The sequence below is a fragment of the Musca domestica genome, unplaced genomic scaffold (assembly GCF_030504385.1).
Source record: "Musca domestica strain aabys unplaced genomic scaffold, Musca_domestica.polishedcontigs.V.1.1 8, whole genome shotgun sequence".
Classification (NCBI taxonomy): Eukaryota; Metazoa; Arthropoda; class Insecta; order Diptera; family Muscidae; genus Musca; species Musca domestica.
The window spans coordinates 16,038,245-16,065,190 of NW_026712409.1; the positions used below are offsets into that span (position 1 = coordinate 16,038,245).

Below are 26,946 nucleotides of genomic sequence, written 5' to 3' on the forward strand. Positions count from 1 at the left end.
CATCAGAATACAGATACGATTCGATATATTCATGATAATAGATTTTTGGTTGGTGCACTATCTTCAAAAATATAAATAAATAAAAATATATTAAACATTTTGGCCCGTTCTTATATATTTCCTTTATAGTCCACTTTCGTAATCCCTTACTTAGGAAAAGTTAAGGATAAAGTTCACATTATCAGGTTCCCATTATTAAATCTTTTCTTTAAAATAAATGCAAATATATTTTTTACCTATATATTTTTTGCCTTGTATAAAAAAGTGTTGTCTCCATTTTGCAAATCGATTACCAAAAATCGGCTTTATGATTTTTACCACAGGCAAAAGTCGACCTACTAATGCCAAAAATCGAAAAACAAATCGGCCTCCTGAGCCCTGAGAAAAACATTTTCCGATCATTAAATCCCTTGTGGAAGTTCATGTGCTATTGTCAATACACACATTTTACATCTTTAAATTATTAAAAAACTATAAAAATGGCCATGTCTCCTGGAGTTAAAGAACGTTTGGAAGTTGTCTATGAAATTGCCAAGACAACCTTCCATTGGGGCTTTGTTCCCATGGTATTGTATTTGGGTAAGTAAGAGAAAGGCTTCTTGCCTTGCTTTTATGTAGTCATGAATGGAAGATGATAATGGGGAATCTTTTTTTAACTTCATTTTAGGTTTCAAAAAAGGAGCTGAACCCGGTATGCCACCATTGTCCCTGATGAGCTTGCTGTGGCAATAAACGAGATTAGCATTTATGCCATAGTAATAGTTTGTAAAACCTTGTGGGTCACAAGGGAGACAATTTATAGGGGGGTCGTTAACCGGGTATGATCAATGTTCGCCTGCATTGGTGAAAACAAGCATTTGGTTTAAATAAATAAAACAATTGTTAATAATAAGTTTGTAATTTTTTAATTTGGATGGAAACTTTTGTTAATTTCTGAGAACTATGAGTTGGACTGTACATAAAGAGCCCGTACTACGGTAGTCAAATTCCCAACCACTGTATGTAGGTAGTTTTAATGGCTCTACCATTGAGGCACATACTTTGAATGACACATCGATCTAGGACAACACTAACTGGAACTGATATTCCGAAAAGGAATCTAAGAACTGCAAAGGACAAAGAACTGAAATTCTGGAAGGATTTTTGTTACAAGCAACGTAAATTTTATTGACATTTCGAAAGGTAATAATAGAAGACAAAAATCTATAATTCTTTACATAGAAATAAGTACAATAGCAGTAAGATCGGCCCTCCACCATTCGGAACAAATTTGTACATTTTCAAATTTATTTACCCATTACCCATTGGGAACTTTAAATGCAAAATATCGGTGAGTAATGTCGCTGATATCAGCAAAATTCCAAATATATGGAGGTACCGATATAAAGGGGCTATGCAAAGACCTGGACCTGCACATGTCGCTAAAATCGTCAAAATACCCAATATCGGGAGGTACCGATATATCGAGGCTATGCGGAGACCTGGACCTGTATAGAAATTTTATCGTCACAGACAATAGTACCTATTAAGAACTTCAAATACGGAATTTGAAACGATTCCGGTGAATAAAGTGGCTGAAATTAGCAAAATGCAAAATATAGGGAGGTACCGATATATGGGGGCTATACGAAGACCTAGACCTGCATAAACAATTATTCATAGACTGTAGTACCCATTAGGAACTTCAAATACGAAATTTGAAGCAATTCCGGAGAATAATGTTGCCGAAATCAGCAAAATACCGAATATAGGGAGGTACCGTTATATGGGGCCTATATATCCCATTTCCAATACAAAAAGTCCTGCAGACCAAAAACGCATTTTACTGAAATTTTATCAACCTACTCTCAGACGGACAAACTGTATATACAGGGCGAAATGAAAAAACTGCAACCAACTGCTGTCATTTCTAAGCCACCCGTCCAGTAACAGCTCATTATATTGTTTGCAAGCGTACAAAAGAATTTTAGTGAGATTTTTCCAGAAAAAATGTTATTCGTGATGGAATTCAAGCGTGATAATGTGATTTCTTTATATTTGGCTTGAAAACCACAAGTGGCTAACGTTAGAGCACTCCAGCATTTAAATGTGAATAAATCTTTTGTGTCTCGTATCATTGCCCGTTACCGTGATACTGGTAGCGTAGCCCGACGTCAAGGAAGTGGACGGAAGAAAACAGCAACATCAGCAGAAATGGTTCGAAAAGTAAAGAAGCGACTTGATCGAAACCCGCGTCGCAGTAGCCGAAAAATTTACAAATATTGAAAAAGGAGCTCGGAGTAAAGCCATTGAAATTCCAAAAAGTTCAAGAATTTGCATCACAACCGAAAGAAAATAGACTCAAAAGAGCTAAATAGTTGCTTCGCTTGGCCGAAAGTGATGATCTGCCGAATTTGGTTTTCTCCGATGAGAAAACATTCATTATCCAGCAGTTTTTAAACAAACAAAATGATCGCGTTTACTTGCCAAAGAGGTCAGCTGAAAATGTGCACCTTCGGTTGACCACCAGAACTCAAGCGCCGGCCATGATGATGGTGTGTGGTGATGACTGCCATAACAGCCGATGGTCGCTCTCCGCTCGTATTAATCGGTCATGGCATCAGAATAAATGCCGAATATTATGGCGAAAATATTCTGAGGGGTTTATTAAAGCCTTGGTCACGCAAAAATTTTGACGATGGACATTCCAGCAGGACTCAGCACACTCCACCCAAGAATGGTTACAAAATGAGGTTCCTCGCTTCATTTCTAGTGCACAATGGCCACCAAAATCTCCGGATACCAATCCGTTGGACCATTGTTTCTGGAGTATTTTGGAAAGCAAGGCTGGCACTAAAAAATACCAAAGTGTCGATCACGTCAAGCAAGCACTTCGCCGGAAATGGGCCAAAATATCGCAGAGCAACATTCGGGCAGCGTGTGACGGTTTCATTTACCGTTTGAAGGCCATAATTCCTGCCAAATGTGACCAATTCGAACAAATCTAAAATTTGATGCTATTTTCGACATTTTTTGCTTTCATTCAATAACATTAAAAAAAAAACGTAAAAATTGTAGCGTTTGACTTTGTTGCAGTTTTTTTCTCTCCCTGTATATTTTGAGGTGTTACAAACGGAATGACAAACTTAATGTACTCTCTATACTATGGTGGAGGGTGTAAAAATAAAACAACTACAACGTCTTGATTTAGTATATAAGTTTTGTTTTTTAAATTATATTCGAGTTTTTATTGTTTTTCATTCACATTTTTAATGGGCATGGATGGGGGGGATAAAGTTTTGGGGGCGTGTGTAACAAGACATAATTTTTTAAATTTAATAATAATAAAATATTAAAATAAAATTAAAAAAAAGAAACATACAACTAAAATTATAACGAACAAAGCCAATTTGCAACAAAAATACTTATTAAATTAATTTTTGTAATGTTTGTTTTTTCTTTTTTCTTCTTCTTCTTAATTTTAAACTACAAATGTATGGTTTTATATTTATATAAAAAAAATGATTAAAAATTAAAACACAACAAAATAAAAATGATTAAAAACTGGTAGAAAAAGAAATACATTATTATATCGATACTTTCAGGGTGTTATTATTTTTAACTTCTTTTTTTTTTCTTTTGATTATTTATTTCGATTTAAGATTTGTGTTCGTCTAGCCTCGGTGCAGACAGTTTGTTGTTGGGCCAAGCGGTCGGTTACCTCGCGTACACGTTCGCTTAGCCGGAACGTAGTAAACGGGTACGTCTTGCGTTGTGGTATCGGTGAGCTGGGCAATGAAGTTGAGTGTGTTGAGGAGGCTGAGGATGTTGGATGGCTGGCTGAGATTGCTGTGGAGAATACAAATTAAAATTAATTTCAATTATTTGATTTATGTTTTTTAATGAACAATTACTTTGTTTAAGACAAGCCTCGTTTATAACTTTGCGTTTAAGCTTTAAAACATCCATGCAATCCTTACTCTTAACAGCTGCACTTTGCTGGCCACTACTCACTTGTTGTTCCATGCAAGAGAATTTGTTCCTCAACATATTGACCTTACCGGATTTCTCGTAGAGCGGTGATTTACTGGTGGGTTTGGGCTTCTCCTTAAGTAAACTATTCTCTAGGGATTTCTTACGCATTTGTATGGTATTGGTGAAATCGGAACGCATTATAATGGGTCCCCCAGGAGAGGAGTTAAGTACTTCAACATCTTCAATGACGGTTATGGTGTGTGGGGGTTCTTTGTCGGGCATTTCCAGGGATTTCAATTCATTTTGATTGGCATCCAGCTGGGGTAGTTTTTCCGTGGTCGGTACCACCAGCTCCAGTTTTACCTCCTCAATATTGTGGTCGGCCTGATGGGCTATTTCTTCAAGTTTCAGTTTCAACAAATCATGGGGTACTGATATGGAGAGATCTTGTAATAAATCACTGGCTGTGGCATGATCAACACTGTCCTTGTTGGCACATTGACACTGCAACGAACCTGAGGCACTACAATTCGAACATTCACTGTAGCCCGAATCGCTGCGCTCACTGCACTGAGATTTCGTCACTACTTTTGGACTGCGTCGCGGTATATCCTGATGGACAACTGCGGGCAATTCAATGCTGAAATCATCATCTTCTTCATGCAGAGAACCCATGGGCACTGCCGGGGCATTGGCATTGAACATGGAGGACGACATACCCGAAATGGAAGGTCGTGGACTGTTGGGTATACTACCACCAGCACCACCACCAGCTGCACTGCTGGTTGTGGTTGACACAGCTGAATTGCGTCTAGAAGCCGATAAGGTAGCCATGCGACCTAAAGCTCTGATAGCATTGCCAGTTTTCTAAGCCATTTCGAACAAAAAAAATTAGTCAACCAAAAAAAAAAAAAAAAAAAAGCAAACAAACCAAAAACATAAGCAAACAAAAACAATAAAACAGATAGCAAAACAAATGTTAAATGACTAACCCACAAAAGCTGGGTATTCAACAACTGATTCATGCCGGTGTTAGGTGTTATTCGAAAACGTGTCGATACTTACTTGCCATTTGCGGCGTATTATGAACTTCTTAAGTTTGTCTGTGCAGATTTTCTTGTTGCCCAGATTTTCATCGTAATGACCCTGTTTCAGCCAGGGCGATTCTAGGCATTGTTCCGCTGTCCAGCGATCTTCTTTGCGATGGATCAACAAATTCGAAATGAAATCCTTGGCCAGTTGGGAGACACAATCAAAGGCCTCATCATCGAAATCGTATTCGGCCCGGGTGATGTTGGAAAAGGTTTCCACATCGGTGTCACCCATAAAGGGCGATAAACCGGATAAACTGAAATCAAGGGAAGCTCATTAAAAAATATATTCCGAAAATATTTCTAAATCAAACATACAGCACATAACATATCACACCCACACTCCACATGTCGGATTGAAAACCAATCGGTTCATAGCTAATAATTTCGGGAGATATAAACTCAGGTGTACCGAAAAGAACCCTCACCGGAGATCCAGTATTCAGACGTTGGGCCAAACCGAAATCAATGATTTTGATTTGATGACATGTTCGGGTCTTACACATGATATTTTCCGGTTTCAAATCTAAATGCACAATGGATTGGCTGTGCATGTAGGCAACACCCTCACACACCTGGCGCACAAACAGAATGCAATCACGTTCGGTTAGGGTAAAATCATCGGCAACCACCCGTTCGAATAATTCGCCGCCAGTAATGCTGAAAAAAAAAACGAGAGAAAGAGATGATTAGGATTGGAAATAAGGTTCGAACATCTCCGAATGAAGATTTTCGATTCGGGAGGGCAACTATTTTACATCATACGAAAGGGCCTCAATTAGTTTTGACCTGCATCAAGGTAATGATCATTAGTAATGACTTTAAAATAAAATTTAGAACGAGGTCATCCAGTAGTTGGCGCCCAACGTTTTTTTATATCCCAACAAGGATCAACAAATTCCAAACAATCAGTACTTAACAAGTTAAAAAGCAGTAAGTTCGGGCGGGCCAACCTTTGAATACCCTCCACCCAATTTTCAAAAAATAAAATCTGTTAAAAATTCTTTTAAAATCTTACAAATACCGAATATAGCCGTTATTTTGGGGTCAAATTCGAAACTTGAAATAAACGGTGAATAATGTAGCTAAAATCATCAAAATATATATGACATATAGGGAGGTACCGTTATATCGGAGCTATACGAAGACCTGGACCTCCATAGACAATTTTCTGTCACATTACCAACTTCAAATCGTCCTATCTAAAATCGTCAAAATATCGAATATAGAGAGGTACTGATATCTGGGGCCTATATGAGGACCTGGACCTGCATAGACAACTGTAGGCTGTAGTATCTATTACAAACTTCAAATACCATCAAATACAAATAATAAAATAATTCTGGTGAATATGTCGCTAAAATCATCAAAATACCGAATATCGGGAGTTATTGTAAAGGGGGGGGGGGGGGCTCATTTATTAACCTAACCTGAACATTTCTGCAAAATTTTAGCCTTCTACCTCGATTTGTTCGAAAGATAGTGTGATTAAAACAGACAGACATACGGGCAGACAGACAGACAGACGGACATCGCTAAATCGACATAGAATTTTACGCTGATCAAGAATATATATACTTTGTTGGGTCTTACATGAGTATTTCGAGAGTTACAAACGGAATGACAAAGTTAATATACCCTCTATAGTATGGTGGAGGAATAAAAACATAAGTTAGAAGAAGATCATCCAATAATTGGCGTCCAACTTGTTTATACCTTGGCAACGATCAATGAGTTCCAAAAAAACAGGTACTAACTTAAAATATAACTTAATCAAGGTTATCCTGTAGTTGGCGCCCAAGGTTTTTCTATATCCTTGCAAGGGAAAATGGGTTTCAAATAGTGAACACTAGCTTAAAATTCAACTGGGTCAAGGTTATCTAGTAGTTTGCGGCCAACGCATTCTTATATGCTGACAGCCTGGGTCATTGGCGCCCAACGATTACCCGAATGTGTTCAAACCTCAAAATGTATTAAATTGTGATAATGAGCGTTAAATTAGAACTAGAAACAGGATCTTTAAGTCCCTGACCAACAGCGGAACTCTATGACAGACGAATATCGTATAAGGAATTTAAGAATAAAGATTCAAATTCGATTCTGGAAAAAATTTTGAATAATTTTTTTAAAGTTAATCTGGCAAAACCACGAATTTGGTGCGAAAACAAAACGCCGCTGGCGCCCAACGTTTGTTATAAAAAGTGGATATTCTTACGACTATTTTTTTTCTATATTCTGGGTAGAAAGTTCGTCAGAGCAGTTTTCTTTGGGACAAGAAACAAGGCCGTCAAGTCTTTGTTTAAATCATTCAAGAAAGGAATTTAACAAAATAATTAAATACAGGATGAGATTAAAAAACTGCGACCAACTTCAGACTGCTGTCATTTCTAAGCCACTAGTCCAACAGCTGTTAAAATTATTCCAGTGACAGCTCATTATTTTGTTTACAAGCGTACAAAAGAATTTTGGTGAGAATTTTCCAGAAAGAAGTTATTTGTGATGGATTTTAAGCGTGATAGTGAGATTTCTTTATATTTGGCTGGACAACCACAAGTGGCTATCGTTAGAACACTTCAGCATTTAAATGTGATTACATCTTTTTTGCCTCGTGCCATCGCTCGTTACGGTGATACTTGTAGCATAGCCCGACGTCAAGGAAGTGGACGGAAGAAAACAGCAACATCAGCAAAAATGGTTCGAAAAGTAAAGAAGCGACTTGATCGAAACCCGTGTCGCTCGCAGTGGCAGAAAAATGGCTCGTGAGCTGAACATATCGCAATATTCTTTTCGGCAAATATTGAAAAATGAGCTCGGGGTAAAGCCATTGAAATTCCAAAAAGTGCAAGAACTTACACCACAACAGAAAGAAAATAGACTCAAAAGAGCTAAAGAGTTGCTTCGCTTGGCCGAAAGTGGTGAACTACCGAATTTGATTTTCTCCGATGAGAAAACATTCGTGGTCCAGCAGTTTGTAAATTAACAAAATGATCGTGTTTACTTGCCAAAGAGGTCAGCTGAAAATGCGCACCATGGCCATCAGAACTCAAGCCGGCCATTATGATAGTGTAGGGCCGCCATAACACCCGATGGTCGCTCTCCGCTTGTATTAATCGACCGTGGTATCAGAATAAATGCCGAATGTTATCGCGAAAATATTCGGGAGGGTGTATCAAAGCCTTGGACACGCAAATATTTTGGCCGCAGACCTTGGACATTTCAAGAGGACTAAGCACCATTGCACTCAGCACGCGCCACCCAAGAATGATTACAAAATTAGGTTCCTCACTTCATTTCCAGCGCACAATGGCCACCAAAATCTCCGGATACCAATCCGTTGGACCAATGTGTCTGGAGTATTTTGGAAGGCAAGGTTGGCACTAAAAATATCAAATTGTCGATCACCTCAAGTAAACGCTTCGCCGGGATTGGGCCAAAATACCGCAGAGCAACATTTGAGCAGCGTGTGACGGCTTCATTGGCCCTTTGAAGGCCATAATTCGTACCAAAGTTGATCAATTCGAAAAATTCTTAACTTATTCTAAAATTTGATGCTATTTCCGATATTTTTGCTTTCATTCAATAAAATTAAAAAAAATGCAAAAATTATGGCGTTTGACAGTTTTTTTTATCTCACCCTGTATTTCCGGCAGTCTTAAGACCTTAAAAGAATGAACGCGCTATGCATTTTTACATGGCGTGTGTCATCGATAGATCAACAGCAAACGGTAAAGTTCATAAAGACGCCATTATGTGGTTCTTGTTGATAACGCGTAGCGCGTTCATTCTGTTTGAGGTTTGAGACAAAGCAAAAAGGACGTGTAGACTTAAATAACGCAAAACGAGTCCATTCTGGCTCCGAGAAATATACGGTTAGTCGGAAATTCAACGTACGTAAAACAAATTTATTTTATTCTCATCAAACCTAAGGCTAAATCAGAATGAATGCGCCACGTGTTTTTATATGTCACGCGTCAACTATAGAACAAAGAATCTTAGGGTCAATAAGAGTCCCTCTGTGTTACCGATGGCGTAAACACAACAATCAGAGAGAAAGGCCTTTATCGACCTGAGTTACCGACGACGACCTTTAATCCAAGAAAGTTTTTGGTTGATTTAAAAACCGACAATTAGTCAAAGGACAAATTAAAAAGAACTCGTTGCTTCACCACACTTCGTCGTAAAAACACCAACCACAGACTTAAGGTGAGAATACATAAAACGCGTTTTTGACTGACTTAAGTCTTCGGCTGGCTTCTTTGTACAAGAACCAAGGAGCGAAGGGCTTGGAAGTATAAATTATGGGCCGAAATTGGTCTTTTACAAAGAAGCCAGCCGATTACTTATGGTGAGAATACATAAAACGTTTTTTTGGCTGGCTTAAGTCATTGGTTGGCCAAGGGCCAAAATCGAACTAAGAAGTCAGTCAATGACTTAAGCTAGTAAAAAACGTTTTACGTATTCTCACCTTTAACGCTGCCATGTTTTATCGACGACGGATCCTTTAGCTAACATTTCATAAATACTTACTATTCCATGACCATTACAATTTCCCGCGGACTTTCAAACGAGGCAGCCAATTGCAGCAATTTGGGATGTTTCAATGATTTCATAATGGATATCTCTTCCTGGACCTTAATGCGATCTTTCGATTTGATGCATTTAATCATTTTAGCAGCCAAAATACGTTTGGAATCTTCTTTTTCTTGGACCTTGTAGACGACACCGAAACGACCCTTTCCCAATTCTTCGAGAATTTGGAAACGATCCTTAAAATCACCGCCAGATTTAATGGATATTGGCCTTTGGAAGTCTGGAGGAAAACGAAAAAGCCAAAATTAGTAAAATGTTTATTTAAATAAATGTTTGTGGTTACCTTCTGTGGAGTCTTCATCTGTCTCTTCCGCAATGTGTACTGGATCGCTGGGCAAGCCTGGCTCACTGCGTCCATGTATGTTTTCAGCCCTTACCCGAAATCTATATGTAAATAGAGGTTTTAAATTCTTTACGGTGTAGGCCAAAGAATCCACAACACTGGCTATTTCCAACCACTCGGATTCGTTTTGTTGTTCTTCTAGGGGGGAGGCATTGGGGTCCAATTGTTGGCGTTCAATGCTATACAAAAGAAAAATGATTTAATATTTCTTACCAAATACATTTAAGAGTGTGAGGAATAAAAACAAAAATTAAAAACCATTGGGCGCCACTTAATACAGGGTGAGATAAAAAAAAATTAGACCCCATAAATTTTACATTTTTTTTTTAATTTTATTGAATGAAAGCAAAAAATGTCGGAAATAGCATCAAATTTAAGAATAAGTTTAGATTTGTTCGAATTGGTCACCTTTGGCACGTCCATATGGCCTTCAAACGGCCAATGAAACCATCACACGCTGCCCGAATGTTGCTCTGCAGTATTTTGGACCATTCCCGTCGAAGCGCTTGCTTGAGGTGATCAACACTTTGGTATTTTTTAGCGTCAACCTTGCTTTCCAAAACAATCCAGACACAATAGTCCAACGTATTGGTATCCGGAGAGATTTGGTGGCCATTGTGCGCTGGAAATTAAGCGAGGAACCTCATTTTGTAACCTTTCTTGGGTGGCGCGCGTTGACTGCGATGATGCTAAGTCCTGTTGGAATGTCCAAGGTTTGCGGCCAAAATGTTTGCGTGCCCAAGGCTTTAATACACCCTTCAGAATATTTTCGCGATAATATTCGGCATTTATTCTGATGCCATGGTCGATTAATACGAGCGGAGAGCAATTATCGGCTGTTATGGCGGTCATCACCACACACCATCATCATGGCTGGCGCTTGAGTTCTGGTGGCCAACCGAAGGTGCACATTTTCAGCTGACCTCTTTGACAAGTAAACACGATCGTTTTGATTGTTTACAAACTGCTGGACAACGAATGTTTTCTCATCGGAGAAAACCAAATTCGGCAGTTCACCACTTTCGGCCTAGCGAAGTAACTCTTTAGCTCTTTTGAGCCTATTTTCTTCCTGTTGCGGTGTAAGTTCTTGCACTTTTTTGGAATTTCAATGGCTTTACCCCGAACTCATTTTTCAATATTTGCCGAATGGAATATTGCGATATGTTCAGCTCATGAGCCATTTGACGGCCACTGCGACGCGGGGTTTCGATCAAGTGGCTTCTTTACTTTTCGAACCATTTCTGCTGATATTGCTGTTTTCTTCCATCCACTTCCTTGACGTCGGGCTACGCTACCAGTATCACGGTAACGAGCGATGGTACGAGACACAAAATGTGTATTCACATTTAAACGCTGGACTGCTCTAACGATAGCCACTTGGGGTTTTCCAGCCAAATTTTAAGAAATCACACTATCACGCTTGAATTCCGTCACGAATAACTTTTGTTCTGGAAAATTCTCACCAAAATGCTTTTGTATGCTTGTAAACAATATAATGAGCTATCACTGAAATAATTTTAACTGCTGTCGGACGTGTGGCTTAGAAATGACAGCAGTCTGAATTTCGCTACAGCTTTTTCATCTCACCCTATGTATGTCTGCAACATTTTTGATTCTTTTTTTCATTTCATACTCACATAAATCCTGTTATCATACAGCCACCATCATATGGCGGACCACACCATGCTATGGCCACACGATCGGGTCCTTGTGAAATGCTTGGTTTGCCACTTGGTGGCTCTGGTGGTCCCTCAACGGCCACGGAGGCCGATGCTATGTCGGCGCCAAATTCATTCATTACTTCTACCGAATATTTGCCACTGTCATCGGTATCGATGTCGGAGATCTGTAATACCGACTTGCGGGAAGATGTATTGATAATTGTATTTGATGTTTCCACAATGCGGCGACTCTAAAATAAATGCAAAAAACACAACCAAAATAGATAAATTAGGTTAATAATTTATAAGTTATGGTTTAGCAGATTTTGTGTTTTCTATTTTCTGTTATTATTAGTTTGCCATAATAAAAAATACATTGTGTTTGTTTTTTTTTTTTTGTTTCTGTAAAAAATGTATGTCGTTATTGTTTTGCGGTTAGCACCAACAACAACAGCAACAACATCGTCAAATGCTATTACGTTGCCTTACCGCAACCTCTGATCGTGACACGATGTTCAGATCCAATGGTTACTCTGACTATGTGAATAATAATGAAATATATGTGTTATCCGAAAGATGTGTGAGAGGGTGCGAGGTGGAGACACTCCGACAGTCTTAGTGAGGCCTATGGCTACGTGGTGTGTCTGTCTCTCCGTTTGTTTGAACAATCATCTAGCTGTACGCATACATTATAGGACACCAAAAAAAAAAAAAAAAACGTTTACTATAATTGCTTGCTGTTTATTGTTGACAGATTGCAAAAACAACAACAACAACAACAACAAGAGACACAATTTAACGCTAAAACGCTTGGCTAGCATGCATTCTAGTCCAGGCGATTTGCTGAATATTAATTGCTTTCTGAACGGTTTCACAGACCTATATTTTGAAAATGCATTTAAATTGATCGGCTATTTCTTTTAGGAAAATCCATAATCCCTTGGAGGTGTGCCATTCGGAATTATATCACGAAATGTATAATCTCGGAATATTTGGATTGATTTAGGTTTTGTTGTGATGGCGGCCATTTCTGCTGTCATGTGGCAACCACTCCCCATTTGTTTTACAATGGTGGGAATCTTTGCTTAAATTGAAATTATTGGTCCTTCGAGGTGGAGATAAAGGTTAAAATAATACTGGGCTGGCTCCACATAAGAGGAATATACATAAATGGATCTTACGGGGCATTTTCAATTATTAAAAGATAATATTGGTCCTTCGATGCGGAAATGAATGTTTTAATAGCAAAATGAGTTGTGTGTGCATACCAATTTGACATATTAAGAGAGAGGGAGAGAGAGAGAAATTTTAATTACTACCAACAAAAAAAGAAATGAAGCTTTGAGTAGGTTTTCCACCTTCCCTTTGCGGGATGGGGGTGTTTTGCAAATTTTAAATAATTTGACTTATTTTCATGATGCACTTGTTCGCCGGATGGATGCATTGGTTGCAGTCTTTGCTAAAACCAAAACAGTTGGTCCTTCAACTTGAGAATGAAGTTTGAAGTGTATGTAGTAGGAAGATGGACTTCATATGCTTAAGATATTAAAGAGAGAGAGATTTAAAATAAAGAAAAAGAGATTTGAACAAGTAAAAAAGCAGTAAGTTCGGCCGGGCCGAACTTTAAATACCCTCCACCATTTTGAACGAATTAGAAAATTTAAAAAAAAAAATAAATAAAATCCATTAAAAATTCTGTTAAAATCCTAAAAATACCGAATATCGGAAGGTGTAGATACATGGGGGGGATATACGAAATGGTGGACCTATATAGACTAATCTATGTCTGGGGGTAAAATACTCACAAACAACACCCTGTGTAGAATTTCAGACAATTCCGTCATAAAATGTAGTTAAAATCGCCAAAATACCGAAAATTGGGGGAGGGGGTACCATTATATGGGGGCTATACGATATCGTGAACCGATATAGCCCACGAACTTGACCTGCCTGCAGACAAAAGACAGATCTGTGCAAAAGTTTATTCGTTTTGACTGTAGCGTGATTACAACAGACGGGCGGACGGACGGACAGGGCTAGATCGACTTTCAAGCTTCAACTAATACAGATTAAAATATTGGTATGGGCAAAATTTGAAGGATATCGAACATTCATATCCAATCTTATGCGATATCATAAATTTCGATAAGGTACATATTCATATCAGATTTCTGGTTAAGAGAAATATTTAGATATAGCAAGTTGTAAAGAATCGTCGACTTGTTTCGCAAGTTATGACAGATGAGCTGGGTGAGCTTCCAGAAGGGGTTGGCAGATCATCTTGGCAACAGATATTGTATTAGCAAAAATATTTAGATGTGTGAAATTTTAAGAGAATTGGATACTTATTTCGCTTTCTTTGAGCGTTTTGTTTTTCAAAAATCTTGAACCCTATGTGGGGGAGGTACCAGAAGAAATGGTCCGATATGTGCCCTCTTTATGACACATCTGGTGTTGATGGAAATATTGAGATGTAACAAGTCTGAAAGGTATCGGATGTTATTTTCGTGTTTTATGAGCTTCATGGATACTCAAAATTTTGACACTCTGTGGGGGAGGTACCAGAAGGAGTGGACCGATATATACCATTTTCACACCAGACCTTGGGTTAATAAAAATATTGTGATGTATGTAATATAAAGAGAACCGGATGCGTTTTTCGGATATTATAATCGTTTTGGCTATTCAAAACTTCGTGGCGGAAGTACCAGAAGGGATGGTCCGATCTCTTTACATCTTTAAAAGATCTTGTGTTGATAAAAATGTTCAGATGAGCCAAGTATGAATAGAATCGGATGTTAATTTCGTGTTTTATGAGCTTCATGAATATTAAAATAGTTGACCCTTTGTGGAGGAGGTACCAGAAGGATTGGACCGATATATTCTATCTTCACGCCAGACATTGAGTTAATAAAAATATTGTAATGTATATAATTCGGACACTTACATCACATTTTATAAGAGTAATAATTATTCAAAATTTTGACCCTTTGTGCGGGAGGTACTTGATAGAGTGGACCGATATTTTCCATTTTCGCTCCTGACCTAGCACTTATGCAAATATTAGGATTCGTAAAGTTGGAGCAAAATCGGATAATCCTTTCTTTTTCTGTGCAGTATATTATTTTCTTTGAAGATATCGACCTTTTGTATGGGATGTTGCCCATCTCCAAACTCGATCTAAGTTTGACAATAATATTATGATGTTCCATATTTGGATCAAATCGGATACTCCCTTCGAGAGTTATCGTGCGAACCAGTTTGCCGACAGACGGACGGACACGGCTAGATCGACTCCAAATGTCATAAAACGGATTTAGTTCAAAGAGACCTAGGGTCTAAGACCATTATTTCTATGAGGCACGTTTTGGCAAATGATAGGTTAATAGAGGACATATTAATTGTGACATGTCAATAAAAAATGTTTGCTCTGTTCCACAACCTGCTAGAATTTATTAGTTTTGCAAATGTTTCGATATTCTAAAGGGAAAATTGATTATCGTAGTAAAAATATTTACATTCTTGCAGTTCAGGAACAGACCATTTATTCTACTTTAATTGAAATCGATAATGATAGAGGCGTAATATTCAACAGCTCCAAGTTGACACTTGCCTTGCTCTGAACGTGTTCCAGAATGTTCCACAACGTGTAATAATGTAAAAAAAAAATATTACGATAACCGATTTTTCCTTTATGATATCGAAAAAAAATGCAAAACCCGTAAAGTCTTGCCGGTTCTGGAACAGAACAATAATAATCTATTGACTTCTAACAACCATTTACCGCCTTTCTACTGTTTATTAATTAAAATGAAATTAATCGAACTAATTTATTATCGGGATCAAAGTACATTTCCGATAAATACCGACTACCGTTATAAATTAACATGCAATTGTCAGCAGTTGCATCTTTGTGCCAAACAAAACCGTGCCCAAAACATTCCACATGCACATTTTGAATATTGATAAGGTTTCAATGAAATAGGACTTGGGTTTACATGTAGTTTCTTGGGGTATTGATCGGTTGGAAAACACTTAGATATGCTGGGGAAAGAGCGGAAGGGAAAGGTACATAACCTAAAATGCTTTTAGGTTAAATGCTGTTCAGAAGGGACAAGTAAAAGCTTATTGAAGTTCCTATCAGAATATATGGGTTTTACGTGTGTGCTGTCACTTTTATTATACATATGTATTTCCGGGTGTATGTCAAAATTTCCATTTTTCAGGGTGATATGAAAAAACTGCAACAAACTTCTGAATGCTGTCAATTCTAAGCAACTCGTCCGACAGCTGTTAAAATTATTCCAGTGACAGCTCATTATATTGTTTACATGCGTTCAAATGCAGTTTGGTGAGAATTTTCTGGAAAGAAAAAAGCAACATCAGCAGAAATGGTTCGAAAAGTAAAAAAAACGACTTGATCGAAACCCGCGTCCCAGTGGCCGATAAAATGGCTCGTGAGCTGAACATATCGCAATATTCCATTCGGCAAATATTGAAAAATGAGTTCGGGGTAAAGTCATTAAAATTCCATAAAGTGCAAGAACTTACACCGCAACAGAAAGAAAATAGACTCAAAAGAACTAATAAGTTGCTTCGCTTGGCTAAAAGTGACGAACAGCTGAATTTGGTTTTCTCCTTCTGCGATGAGAAAGCATTCGTTGTCCAGCCGATGGTCGCTCTCTGCTCGTATTAATCGAGTGTGGCATCAGAATAAATGCCGAATATTATTGCGTAAATATTCTGGAGGGTGTATTAAAGCCTTGGGCACGTAAAAATTTTGCCGCAGACCTTGGACATTCCAACAGGACTCAGCGCGCGCCACCCAAGAATGGTTACAAAATGAGGTTCCTCGCTTCAGTTCCAGCGCACAATGGCCACCAAAATCTCCGGAGTGTCTGGAGTATTTTGGAAAGCAAGGTTGGTACTCAAAAATATTGAAGTGTCGATCACCTCAAGCAAGCACCTCGCCGAGAATCTAAACATTTTCTAAAATTTGATACTATTTCCGATATTTTTTGCTTTCATTGAATAAAATTAAAAAAAAGTAAAAATTATGGCCTTTGACTTTGTTGCAGTTTTTTATACCCTCCACCTTTGAAAGGAGGTTACATTAATTTGTCTTTCCTTTTTTAACATCCCTAAATATTCGTCGTATTCCCCATAAAGTACATATATTCATAATCAGCATAAAATTCTAAGTCGATTTAACGATGTCCGTCTATCCGTCGGTCTGTTGAAATCACGATACAGCCCACATTATTTGACGTAGAGCGTCAAAACTTAGCAGAACAATTTTTATTGTGTTTAGGATGGTTGGTATTGAAAATGAGATATATCGGTCCACGTTATGGTATAGTCTCCATATAAGGGAACCTCCCGATATTCGGTATTTCGATGATTTTTTCCACATTTTTTCAAGGATTTGTCTGAAAATTGGTATTTGTAGGTCATAAAGGGTCCTAGTTCGTGTGGCGAAGTATTGTATGTATGGATCCACGCTTTGGTATAGCCCCCTTAGAACGGTACCTCACGATTTTTGGTTTTTTGATGGTTTTTGTCACATTTTTCACGGATTTGTCTAAAAATGGGTTCTGGCTGCGGTGGCGAAACATTGTATGTATAGGTCCACGTTTTTGTGTAGCTCCAGATATTCGGTATTTTGGTGATTTTTCTACATTTCTCCGCGGATTTGTCTAAAAATTGGTATTTGCGTGTCCTAATGGGTTCTAGCTCCGTTGGCGAAATATTGTATGTACAGGTTCACGTTTTTGTATAGTCCCATGTAGCGGTACCTCCCGATATTCGATATTTTGATTATTTTTGCCACATTTTCCCACCAATATGTCTAAAAATGGGTATTTGTGGGTCACAATGGGTTCTAATGTTTTTTTTACCCTAAGGTGGAGATTATTAAAAGTTCGGCCGAATTTAATGTTATTTTACTTGTTTTTATCTCACCCTGTATATAACATCTAGAAGGACTCCATACTTAGAACTCCTTCTAAAGATAAAAGTTCTTGAGCCGGACTTCTATAGCTGGTGTAGTCTCCCAATATGAAGAACGTACAAAAAAATATCAATGCGTAGGTCGGAAATTTTTGTGTTTAAAAATTATTTTTCATTTTAAGATTTGAATAATTGCTATTTTAAGTTAACCTTCATCACGAATCGTGAGGTATTATTTCAAACAATTTAAAAACCCTCAAGTGTTTCGCAAAACAAAGAAAATGAAATTGAAACAAAATGGCATATTTATGACACAGTACTTCAAAGGAATGTGTGCCTTTATTGTCAATAACACCCATTATCTAGTTAGACAAAAAAAAAAAAAAAAACTCAAAAGTTAGGCAGACAGCTGATGCCATAGATTATCTCCCAGCATCAGCGTTGCAGTGTAGGCCTGCCCTACTCTGTTTTATTATAGATATAATCTATAACAATGGCAAAGAATGGAGATCAAGATGTTTTGCTTATCCGTTTGTTGTTGTTTTTGTTCCGTTCCCTACCGATAAAGCAAAAAAGGAAAACCAAAAATGGTTGAAACAACTACGCTCCGTTCAGTATCTTGGGCATGTGGCTAATTAGAAAATAAAGATACATATTAATGAGTTGTGTTTTTTTTTCTTCTACACTTTTCTTTGACGTCATTAGGTGGCGGAAAAATGGCAATAGCAATAAAATTAAATGTTCCTCCTAACCATACATAGATCTGTAGATAGACAGCAAAGGAGACAGACAATTGCAAACTTATTACCTCACAATAAATAAAAAAAAATGGAAAGCAGTAATGCAAAAATAGAAATTGTAAAAAAAAATATTTTACTTTGTGCAGTAGGAGGTGTTAAGGGTGGGCGGGGTGAGCTACTTACCGCCTTATACCAAACAATTTGCGGTTTAGGCAATCCTTCATAGATGACAGACAGACGAACACAACCACCAATTAGTGCCGTACAGTCTTGTGGACCTTCTAAAATACAAGCTGGCTGTTGGAGTTGACGTTGATGATCTTTAGCGGCATCCGTCGTTGTAGTCTCTTCAAGATGTTGCTGATCATCGATGGGTTCAAGATCAAACAATTGTTGTTCCCTTGCATCAACAATGGTGTCGTTGTTATTTATATGTATTTTCGTTGGTGGTGTTGTTGTTGTTGCGGGTGTTTTATTGTTGTTGCTGTTGGGTATCACCGCTAAAGTGGTATAAGCTTTTTCACTCGAATACGGCTTGCCGGGATGTGTTACGACCAGTTGAACTTCACCACTGTGGGCCAAGGTAACATTATTTATATTCAAAATGCGTAGACCATCGGCGGATGATGATTCCAACTGCAGAGATAAATTAAATAAAAAAATGTGTAAATATTGATTGCATTAATGCGGATATATTTGCAAAATAAGAAAAAACAATTGAAAGTATTTGCAAAGTTTTCACAACAAACTCTGATAATATTGAAAAAAAAAACTTAAAAATACACAATAGGTGTGTACGATAACCAAGTAATTTGCAATGATGTAAACAGATTATTACAAAATACTGTTCGATGAACGATGAACAAGAGTCCGTTAAATGAGAGAGAGTGAAGAGAGATATTTTGGTAATTACTGAGAGTTTGCAAATTATTACTCGTAAAATTTTCTTAGTAGGAACCATGGTAGAAGAATATAGGTAGACGCGTCGACACAGCTGCTGGGACAATAAACTGTCAAACCAATTTTGGAATTGAAAATGTTGAATGAAAAATTATTTAAATTTGTAAAAATTGCTAAAAAACGCGAATTATAATAGCCTCCGACTGACGTAGTATAAGAAAACATATAAAAATCTACTTCTATTTGAAAAAAAAAACATTAAATTTTTTTTAACATATCAATGCTTCCAAGCGTTGATGCATCTACCTGTATTCTTCTGCCATGATAGGAACCATAGAAGATGCATCAACGCTTGTGAACATTGATTAGTCAATTTATTTTTAATGTTTTGCCAAAAATAAATAGATTTGTATATGTTTTCATGATAAAATTAAGAAGGAAAGGTATTTTCAAAAGAGTATACCCATCTCAGCATTTTCTGTAATTTATAATGTCAATTTTCAACAGCATAAAAAACTTGGTTTCCATCTATGATTTCTTTATTTACAATGAATAAATAAATATATTTTTTGACAATGAAATTTTCACAAAAGAATAATTTAAAAAAAAAAGTAAAAAAGATGTAAGTTCGGCTGGACCGAACTTTGAAAACCCTCCACTATTTGGAAAGAATTTGGCAATTTACAAAAAAAAAAAAATAAATAAATAAATAAATAAAAAAATAAAATCCGTTGAAAATTCTGTTAAAATCTCAAAAACACCGAATGTAGCCGTTATATCAGGTTCTATACGACTACGTGGACCTGCACAGGCAACCTTGGACATGGACCTTTTGTCATAAGCCATTACATCATTCAAATGCGATACTTGAAAACAAAAAAAAAATGGTGAATAATGTAGTTAAAATCATCAAAATATCGAATATAGGGAGGTACCATTATATAGGGTTATACCAAAACGGGGACCTGCACAGACAATTTTCTGTCATAGGCTGTAGCATCCACTACGAATATCTAATACCAAATTTGAAAGAATTCCGGTGAATAATGTCGCTAAAATCAACAAAGTACCGAATACAGTACAGTGCTATACGAAGACGTGAACCTGCGCAGACAATTTTCTGTCATAGGCTGTAGTATCTATTACGAACTTCAAATATCAAATTTGAAACAATTCCGGTAAATAATGTCGCTAAAATCATCAAAATTCCGAACATCGGGATGTACCATTACCTCCATACTATGTATGGTGGAGGGTATAAAAATAGCTCAACTTGAGAAGTATTTCAAGAAATCGAAGAATATTAAACAAGTAAAAAAACATTAAGTTCGGCCAGGCCAAACTTTTAATACCCTCCACCTTAGGGTAAAATAAACATTAGAAGAAATGTGGCAAAAACCATTAAAATGCCGATTATGGGGAGGTACCGTAATATGGGGGCTACACCAAAACGTTGACCTATAATTACAATGTTTCGCCACACGAACTAGGACCCATTATGGCCCACAAATACCAATTTTTAGACAAATCAGTGAAAAAATGTGGCAAAAACCATCAAAATACCGAATATCGGGAGGTACCTTTATATGGGGGCTATATCAAATAATGGACCCATGCATGCAATGTTTCGCCACCGAAGCTGGAACCAATTATGACCAACAAATACCAAATTTCTGACAAATTCGTGAAAAAAAATGTGGCAAAAATCATCAAATTACCGAATATCGGGAGGTCCCGTTATATGGGGGCTATACCAAAACGTGGACCTATATTTACAATGTTTCGCCACACGAACTAGGACCCATTATGACCCACAAATACCAATTTTTAGGCAAATCAGTGAAAAAATGTGGCAAAAACCATCAAAATACCGAATATCGGGAGGTACCGTTATATGAGGGCTATACCAAATCATGGACCCATACATGCAATGTTTCGCCACCGGAGCTGGAACCCATTATGACCAACAAATACCGATTTTCAGACAAATCCGTGAAAAAATGTTGCAAAAATAATCAAATTACCGAATATCTGGAGGTACCGTTATATGGGGGCTATACCAAATTTTGGACCCATACATGCAATGTTTTGCCACACGCTCAGAGACCTGCTATGACCTACAAATACCAATTTTAAGACAAATCCGTGAAAAAACGTGGCATAAATCATCAAAATACTGAATATCGGGAGGTACCGTTATATGGGGACTATACCAGAACGTGGACCGATATATCTCATTGTCAATAGCAACCATCCTAGACACAATGCAAATAGCTCTGCTAAATTTTGGAGCTCTACGTCAAATAATGTGGGCTGTATCGTGATTTCAACAGACAGACAGACGGACAGACAGACAGACAGACGGACAGACAGACGGACATCGTTAAATCGACTTAGAATTTTATGCTGATTATGAATATATATACTTTATGGGGTCTAAGACGAATATTTAAGGATGTTACAAACGGAATGACAAAGTTAATATACCCTCCTTTAAAAGGTGGAGGGTATAAAAAGAGAACTTAACAAGTAAAAAATAAGCTAAATTCGGCCGGGACGAACTTTTAATACCCCCCAAGTTTCGAAGGAAATTGAAATTTTTCAAAAAAAATCCGAAAACTACTAATTAAATGAAATCCGTTATATGGGGAGTAAACGAAGACGTGGACCTGTATACGAAATTTTTTGTCATAGGCTGTAGTGCCCATTACGAACTTCAAATACGAAATTTGTTACAATTACGGTGAATAATATCTCAAAAATCATGACAATACGGAGTATCGGGAGGTACCGAAGACGTGGACCAGCACAGACACTTTTCTTAGGTTGTAGTACGCATTAGGATCTTCCAGTAGGAAATTTGAAACAATTCCGGTGAATAATGTTGCTGAAACCCTAAAAATACCGAATATCGGGAGGTATCGTTATATGTGGGCTATACATACAAAAATTTCTGTCATAGGCTGTAGTACCCATTAGGAACTTCCAGTAGGAAATTTGAAACGATTCCGGTGTATAATGATGCTGAAATCGTAAAAATACCGAGTATCGGGGGGTACCGTTATATGGGGGCTATACGAAGACGTGGACCTGCATATAAAAAATTTTGTCATAGGATGTAGTACCCAAAACGAACTTCAAATACCAAATTTCCGGTGTATAATGTTGCTGAAATCGTCCAAATACCGAGTATCGGGAGGTACTGTTATATGGAGGCTATATATACGAAGACTTGGACCTGCATATAAAATGTTTTGTCATAGGCTGTAGTACGAACTTTAAATACGAAATTTTAAATAATTCCGCAAATAATGTCGCTAAAATCATGAAAATACCGAATATCGGGAGGTACCGTTATATGGGGGCTATACGGAAACGTGGACCGACATGGTCATTTACGAACATAACCTGCCTACTGGTTAACTATGCATGTATGCAAAATTTTAGCCTTCTATCTCAATTCGTTCGTGATTACAACAGACAGACGGACAGGCCGGACCGGACCGAAACATTGAAAACCCTCCACCATTTGGATTGAATTAGGAAATTTTCAAAAAAAAAAATAAAATAAAATAAAATTAATTAAAAATTCTGTTAAAATCTTAAAAATGCCGAATATCGGGGGGTACCGTTATATGGGGGCTATACGATATAGCCGATGCGATGTATAGATAATTATCTTCCAGAAGACAAAGCACTGACTAGGAACTCCTTGTGTGGAATTTCAGACAATTCCATTGAAAAATGTGGGTAAAATGATCAACATACTAAATATCGGGGGGGTACCGCTATATGAGGGCTATACAATATCGTGGACCGATATAGCCTATCTTCGAACTTGACCTGCCTGTAGACAAAAGACTGATCTGTGCAAAATTTTAGCTTTCTATCTTAATTCGTTTTTACTGTAGCGTGATTACAAAAGACGGAGGGACGGACAGGGCTAAGTCGTCTTAGAATTTTACGCTCATCAAATTATTATTATTAAATTATTATTTTGATGAGGAATTACGATCTTACTATACCCTCCATACTATATATGGTGGAGGGTATAAAAATCTACGATAATAATCACCACTTTTACTTTATCAATTTAAAAAAAAAATATATATTTAAAATATCCACGTTCATATAACCTCTAATCCAAGAAAATATTGTTAAAAGTCCAAAATTCATGATCAAATAATTCTTCAAAAAATAGCCTTAAAAATCCAAGATGTTATATCAGGCAGCCGTTTGACCCTTATAATGGATAATCCCAGTAAATTTAACTATGGGGAAAACATAGGTTAGATTTTGTAATGCAGGCTTTATATCTCTACTAATCCTTCAAAAATAGGCTCAACAGTTTTTATTTTCAGTTTTGTTTTAATTTTATAATCATTTGGATTGTTTTGCGTCTTTTACTTATTTTTTTGACTCTTTAAAAATTAAATATTTCATTAAAAAGTGTTGCACTGTGTAATCAATATCCAATAATAGCAATTAAAATATGGATCAGCATTTTTGTATTTAATTTTATTTTGGATTTTTTGTTTAATTTTTCGGCCTAAATTCACATATTTTTCTTTTTTTTTTTTTAATAAAACAACCATTTTTAAAAACAACAACAATTATATGTACACAATTAAATCACCGAAAATAATAAAAACGAACAACAATACCACAACAATAAATATGTACGAAATTCGATAGCACACAACGAAAAGGAAGGAGAAAAAACCGATCCGTCAGTCAAAGGAAAGCAGCAAAAAATCCGAATGTGGACAACCAAAATAATTAAGTCAATCTAAAATTTCACAACACCCCGGACAACGACTGTCAGTGCAGTAGATGACACGAAACAATAATAATTGTTATTAAATAAATAAATTTGAATTTATTTCATTTTTTTCGATTGTTTGTCACCACGCCACAAATAAAAAAATATTAACCCGTCGCTTGCCTTTTCGTTTCGTTTCGCCAAGACAGCCAAGACTTTGACGTCGCTCGGCAATTGCAAAGAACACTGAACGTTTGAGAAATTGGCGCTGAACTAAATTTGAAAATCAATTACAAGTCGAATTTAAAACACAACTAACCGACAAACTAAACCTGGAGCTCCACCTCGGTCAGGCCTGACAGACAGTTTTATAGACTATTTTCAGATACAAACTAATAAGTTTAGCACTTATTTATTACACATGAACGCCGCACGACTGCTCACTTGACGTGGTGAGATATGAAGAGCATAGCGTTTAAGAATTGTTCTCTGTTTATATTGGTGGGGATTCGACGAGCGCATGAAAGTAAAGTGTGGAATAACAGTTATTCTCCACTTGAGAGAAATTTAAATAGATTATTGCCATATTCTTGAATAGTTTTCTCTCCATACACTGGGTAACAGAAAAATAATTTGATACGATCGGGAAAGTATTTTTTAGAATCAGATTGGTCCTCTCATGAATACAAGTAGATGCATCAACGTTTAGATACATTTATATGTCAACATTTTTAAAATGATTTTTTTTTTGAGAAACAAATAGAGTTTTTTTAAGTTTTTATACGACGCCAAAGGTATTTATGGTGGAAGAATACAGGTAGATGCATCGACACTTGGGAGCATTGCTATTTCAAAAATGTTTAAAAGTTCCTTCAAAAATAAGTAGATTTGCATATGTTTTCCTACATGACGCCAATCGGAGGTTGTTATGATATGCATTTTTAACAGTTTTTACAAAATTGTATGAAGGGTATATTAAGTTTGTCATTCCATTTGCAACACCTCGATATATATATGAATTTTAGACCACACAACGTATACATATTCTTGATCAACATCAAATTCTATGTCGATTTAGCGATGCCCGTCGGACTATGGAAATCACTCTAGCTTCCGAACGAAATGAAGTAGGTTGATAAAATTTTACTCAAATGTATATTATGTCTGCAGGACTTTGGGTATTGAAAATGGGCCATGTAGTTCAACGTTTTGGTATAGCCTCCATATAATGGTACCTCCCTATTTTCGGTATTTTGGTGATTTAAGCGACATTATTCAACGGAATTGCTTCAAATTTGATATTTGGAGTTCGTAATGGATACTACAGCCTAAGACAGAAAATTGTTTGTGCCGGTCCACGTCTTTCGTATAGCCCCTATATAATGGTACCTCCAGATATTTGGTATTTTGATGATTTGAGCGACATTATACACCGGAATAGTTTCAAATTTGGTATTTGAAGTTCGTAATGGATGCTACATCCTATGACAGAAAATTGTCTGTGCAGGTCCACGTCTTTGTATAGCCCCTATATAATGGTACCTCCAGATATTTGGTATTTTGATGATTTGAGCGACATTATTCACCGGACTTGTTTCAAATTTGGTATTTGAAGTTCGTAATTGATACCAAAGCCTATGGCGGGGAATTGTCTGTGCAGATCCACGTCTTCGTATAGCCTCAATATAATACTACCTCACAATTTTCCGTATTTTGATGATTTTAACGACATTATTCACCGGAATTGTTTCTAATTAGATATTTGAAGTTCGTAATGGATGCTACATTCCATGACAGAAAATTGCCTGTGCAGGTCCACGTCTTCGTATAGCCCCTATATAATGGTACCTCAAGATATTTGGTATTTTGATGATTTTAGCGACATTATTCACAGGAATTGTTTCAAATTTGATATTTGAAGTTCGTAATTGATACCAAAGCCTATGGCAGGGAATTGTCTGTGTAGGTCCACGTCTTCGTATAGCCCCCATATTCGGCATTTTGATGGTTTTATTTTCTTTAAGATTCGCATTAGAATGTTGTAATGGCTTATGACAAAAGTTGCCTATGCAGATCCACGTCGTCGTATAGACCCTAATATAACGGCTACATTTGGTTTTTATAAGGTTTTAACAGAATTTTTAATTGATTGCATTTTTATTTTGTCATTTTGTCATTTTTTATTGTCAAATTCGTTGCAAATTGCGGAGGGTATTCAAAGTTTTAAGGCCGGGCGAACTTACAGCTTTTTACATGTTTTTTGTTTATTTTTTTGACAGCGATTTTAATCATAACATATATGCTCTGTTCCAGAACTTGCAAGAATCTTCTATTTTTTGCATTTTTTTTCGATATCATAAAGGGAAAATCGGTTATCGTAATAAAAACTTTTACATTCTTGCAGTTCTGGGACAGACCAATAATTTGACAACTAATCTGATGATGAGCTGTGGTAAATGCAACACCTATTAATTGTATCCACTTATATCCATTCATTGATGATTTGTAACATTTTGTTGCCCAGTGTTAATAACACTCACAAAGAGAACAATTAATGTAAACAGAACACTTTCTTGGGAAAAAGTTTGCCGCACTCAAAGGCCTATCAATGGAGACAGAGAGTGAGAGAGAGAAGAGTCACAGAGTAAATAGTTCACTTGTTCATATGACAATAATGACAATGATCAATTATATATTTTGACAGGGTCGTCGTCGTTAGTTTGTCTTAGATAAACGCAAATTTTTTGTTCTCTTTATTTTTATCTTAATCTTTAAATTGTTTTTTAACAAAAAAAAAACAGATGACTGATAACAGGGCAAAATCTAATGTACACCGGCAAGTGTTGAGATCTTTAATACAAAACATACATCTGCACATAAACGTATATATTTTTTAATATAATTTATGTACTTTGTGCATATCTTTTTTATCTATTTTTGTTTGTTCTCATTTTCA

The 26,946-nt window shown here is 36.8% G+C and overlaps 2 protein-coding genes across 7 annotated transcripts in view; one reads left to right on the forward strand and one right to left on the reverse strand.

The window, feature by feature from the left end:
* The first annotated feature begins 378 nt into the window (after positions 1-378).
* Positions 379-892, forward strand: LOC101890353 (mitochondrial import receptor subunit TOM7 homolog). The gene is made up of 2 exons (XM_005177020.4): positions 379-579; positions 668-892. The coding sequence occupies exons 1-2, from the start codon at positions 480-482 to the stop codon at positions 730-732; spliced, it is 165 nt and encodes a 54-aa protein (XP_005177077.1). The 5' UTR covers positions 379-479; the 3' UTR covers positions 733-892.
* A 2,287-nt stretch (positions 893-3,179) lies between these two features.
* LOC101890868 (myosin light chain kinase, smooth muscle) overlaps positions 3,180-26,946 on the reverse strand; it is a 137,330-nt gene continuing 113,563 nt past the window's right edge. For 4 of the 6 annotated variants that reach the window (XM_020040070.2, XM_059130812.1, XM_059130809.1 and 1 more), the window contains 8 exons: positions 18,512-18,964; positions 11,616-11,890; positions 9,919-10,157; positions 9,573-9,855; positions 5,364-5,705; positions 5,020-5,302; positions 3,894-4,821; positions 3,180-3,828 (listed from right to left, as the gene is read on the reverse strand). In XM_020040070.2, the coding sequence (XP_019895629.1) occupies positions 3,623-3,828; positions 3,894-4,821; positions 5,020-5,302; positions 5,364-5,705; positions 9,573-9,855; positions 9,919-10,157; positions 11,616-11,890; positions 18,512-18,964 (3,009 nt within the window). In that variant the 3' untranslated portion in view covers positions 3,180-3,622. Of the gene's footprint in view, positions 3,829-3,893; positions 4,822-5,019; positions 5,303-5,363; positions 5,706-9,572; positions 9,856-9,918; positions 10,158-11,615; positions 11,891-18,511; positions 18,965-24,173; positions 24,258-26,946 lie in introns of those variants that run through there. The other 2 variants (XM_020040075.2, XM_059130810.1) reach the window with 2 other exon arrangements.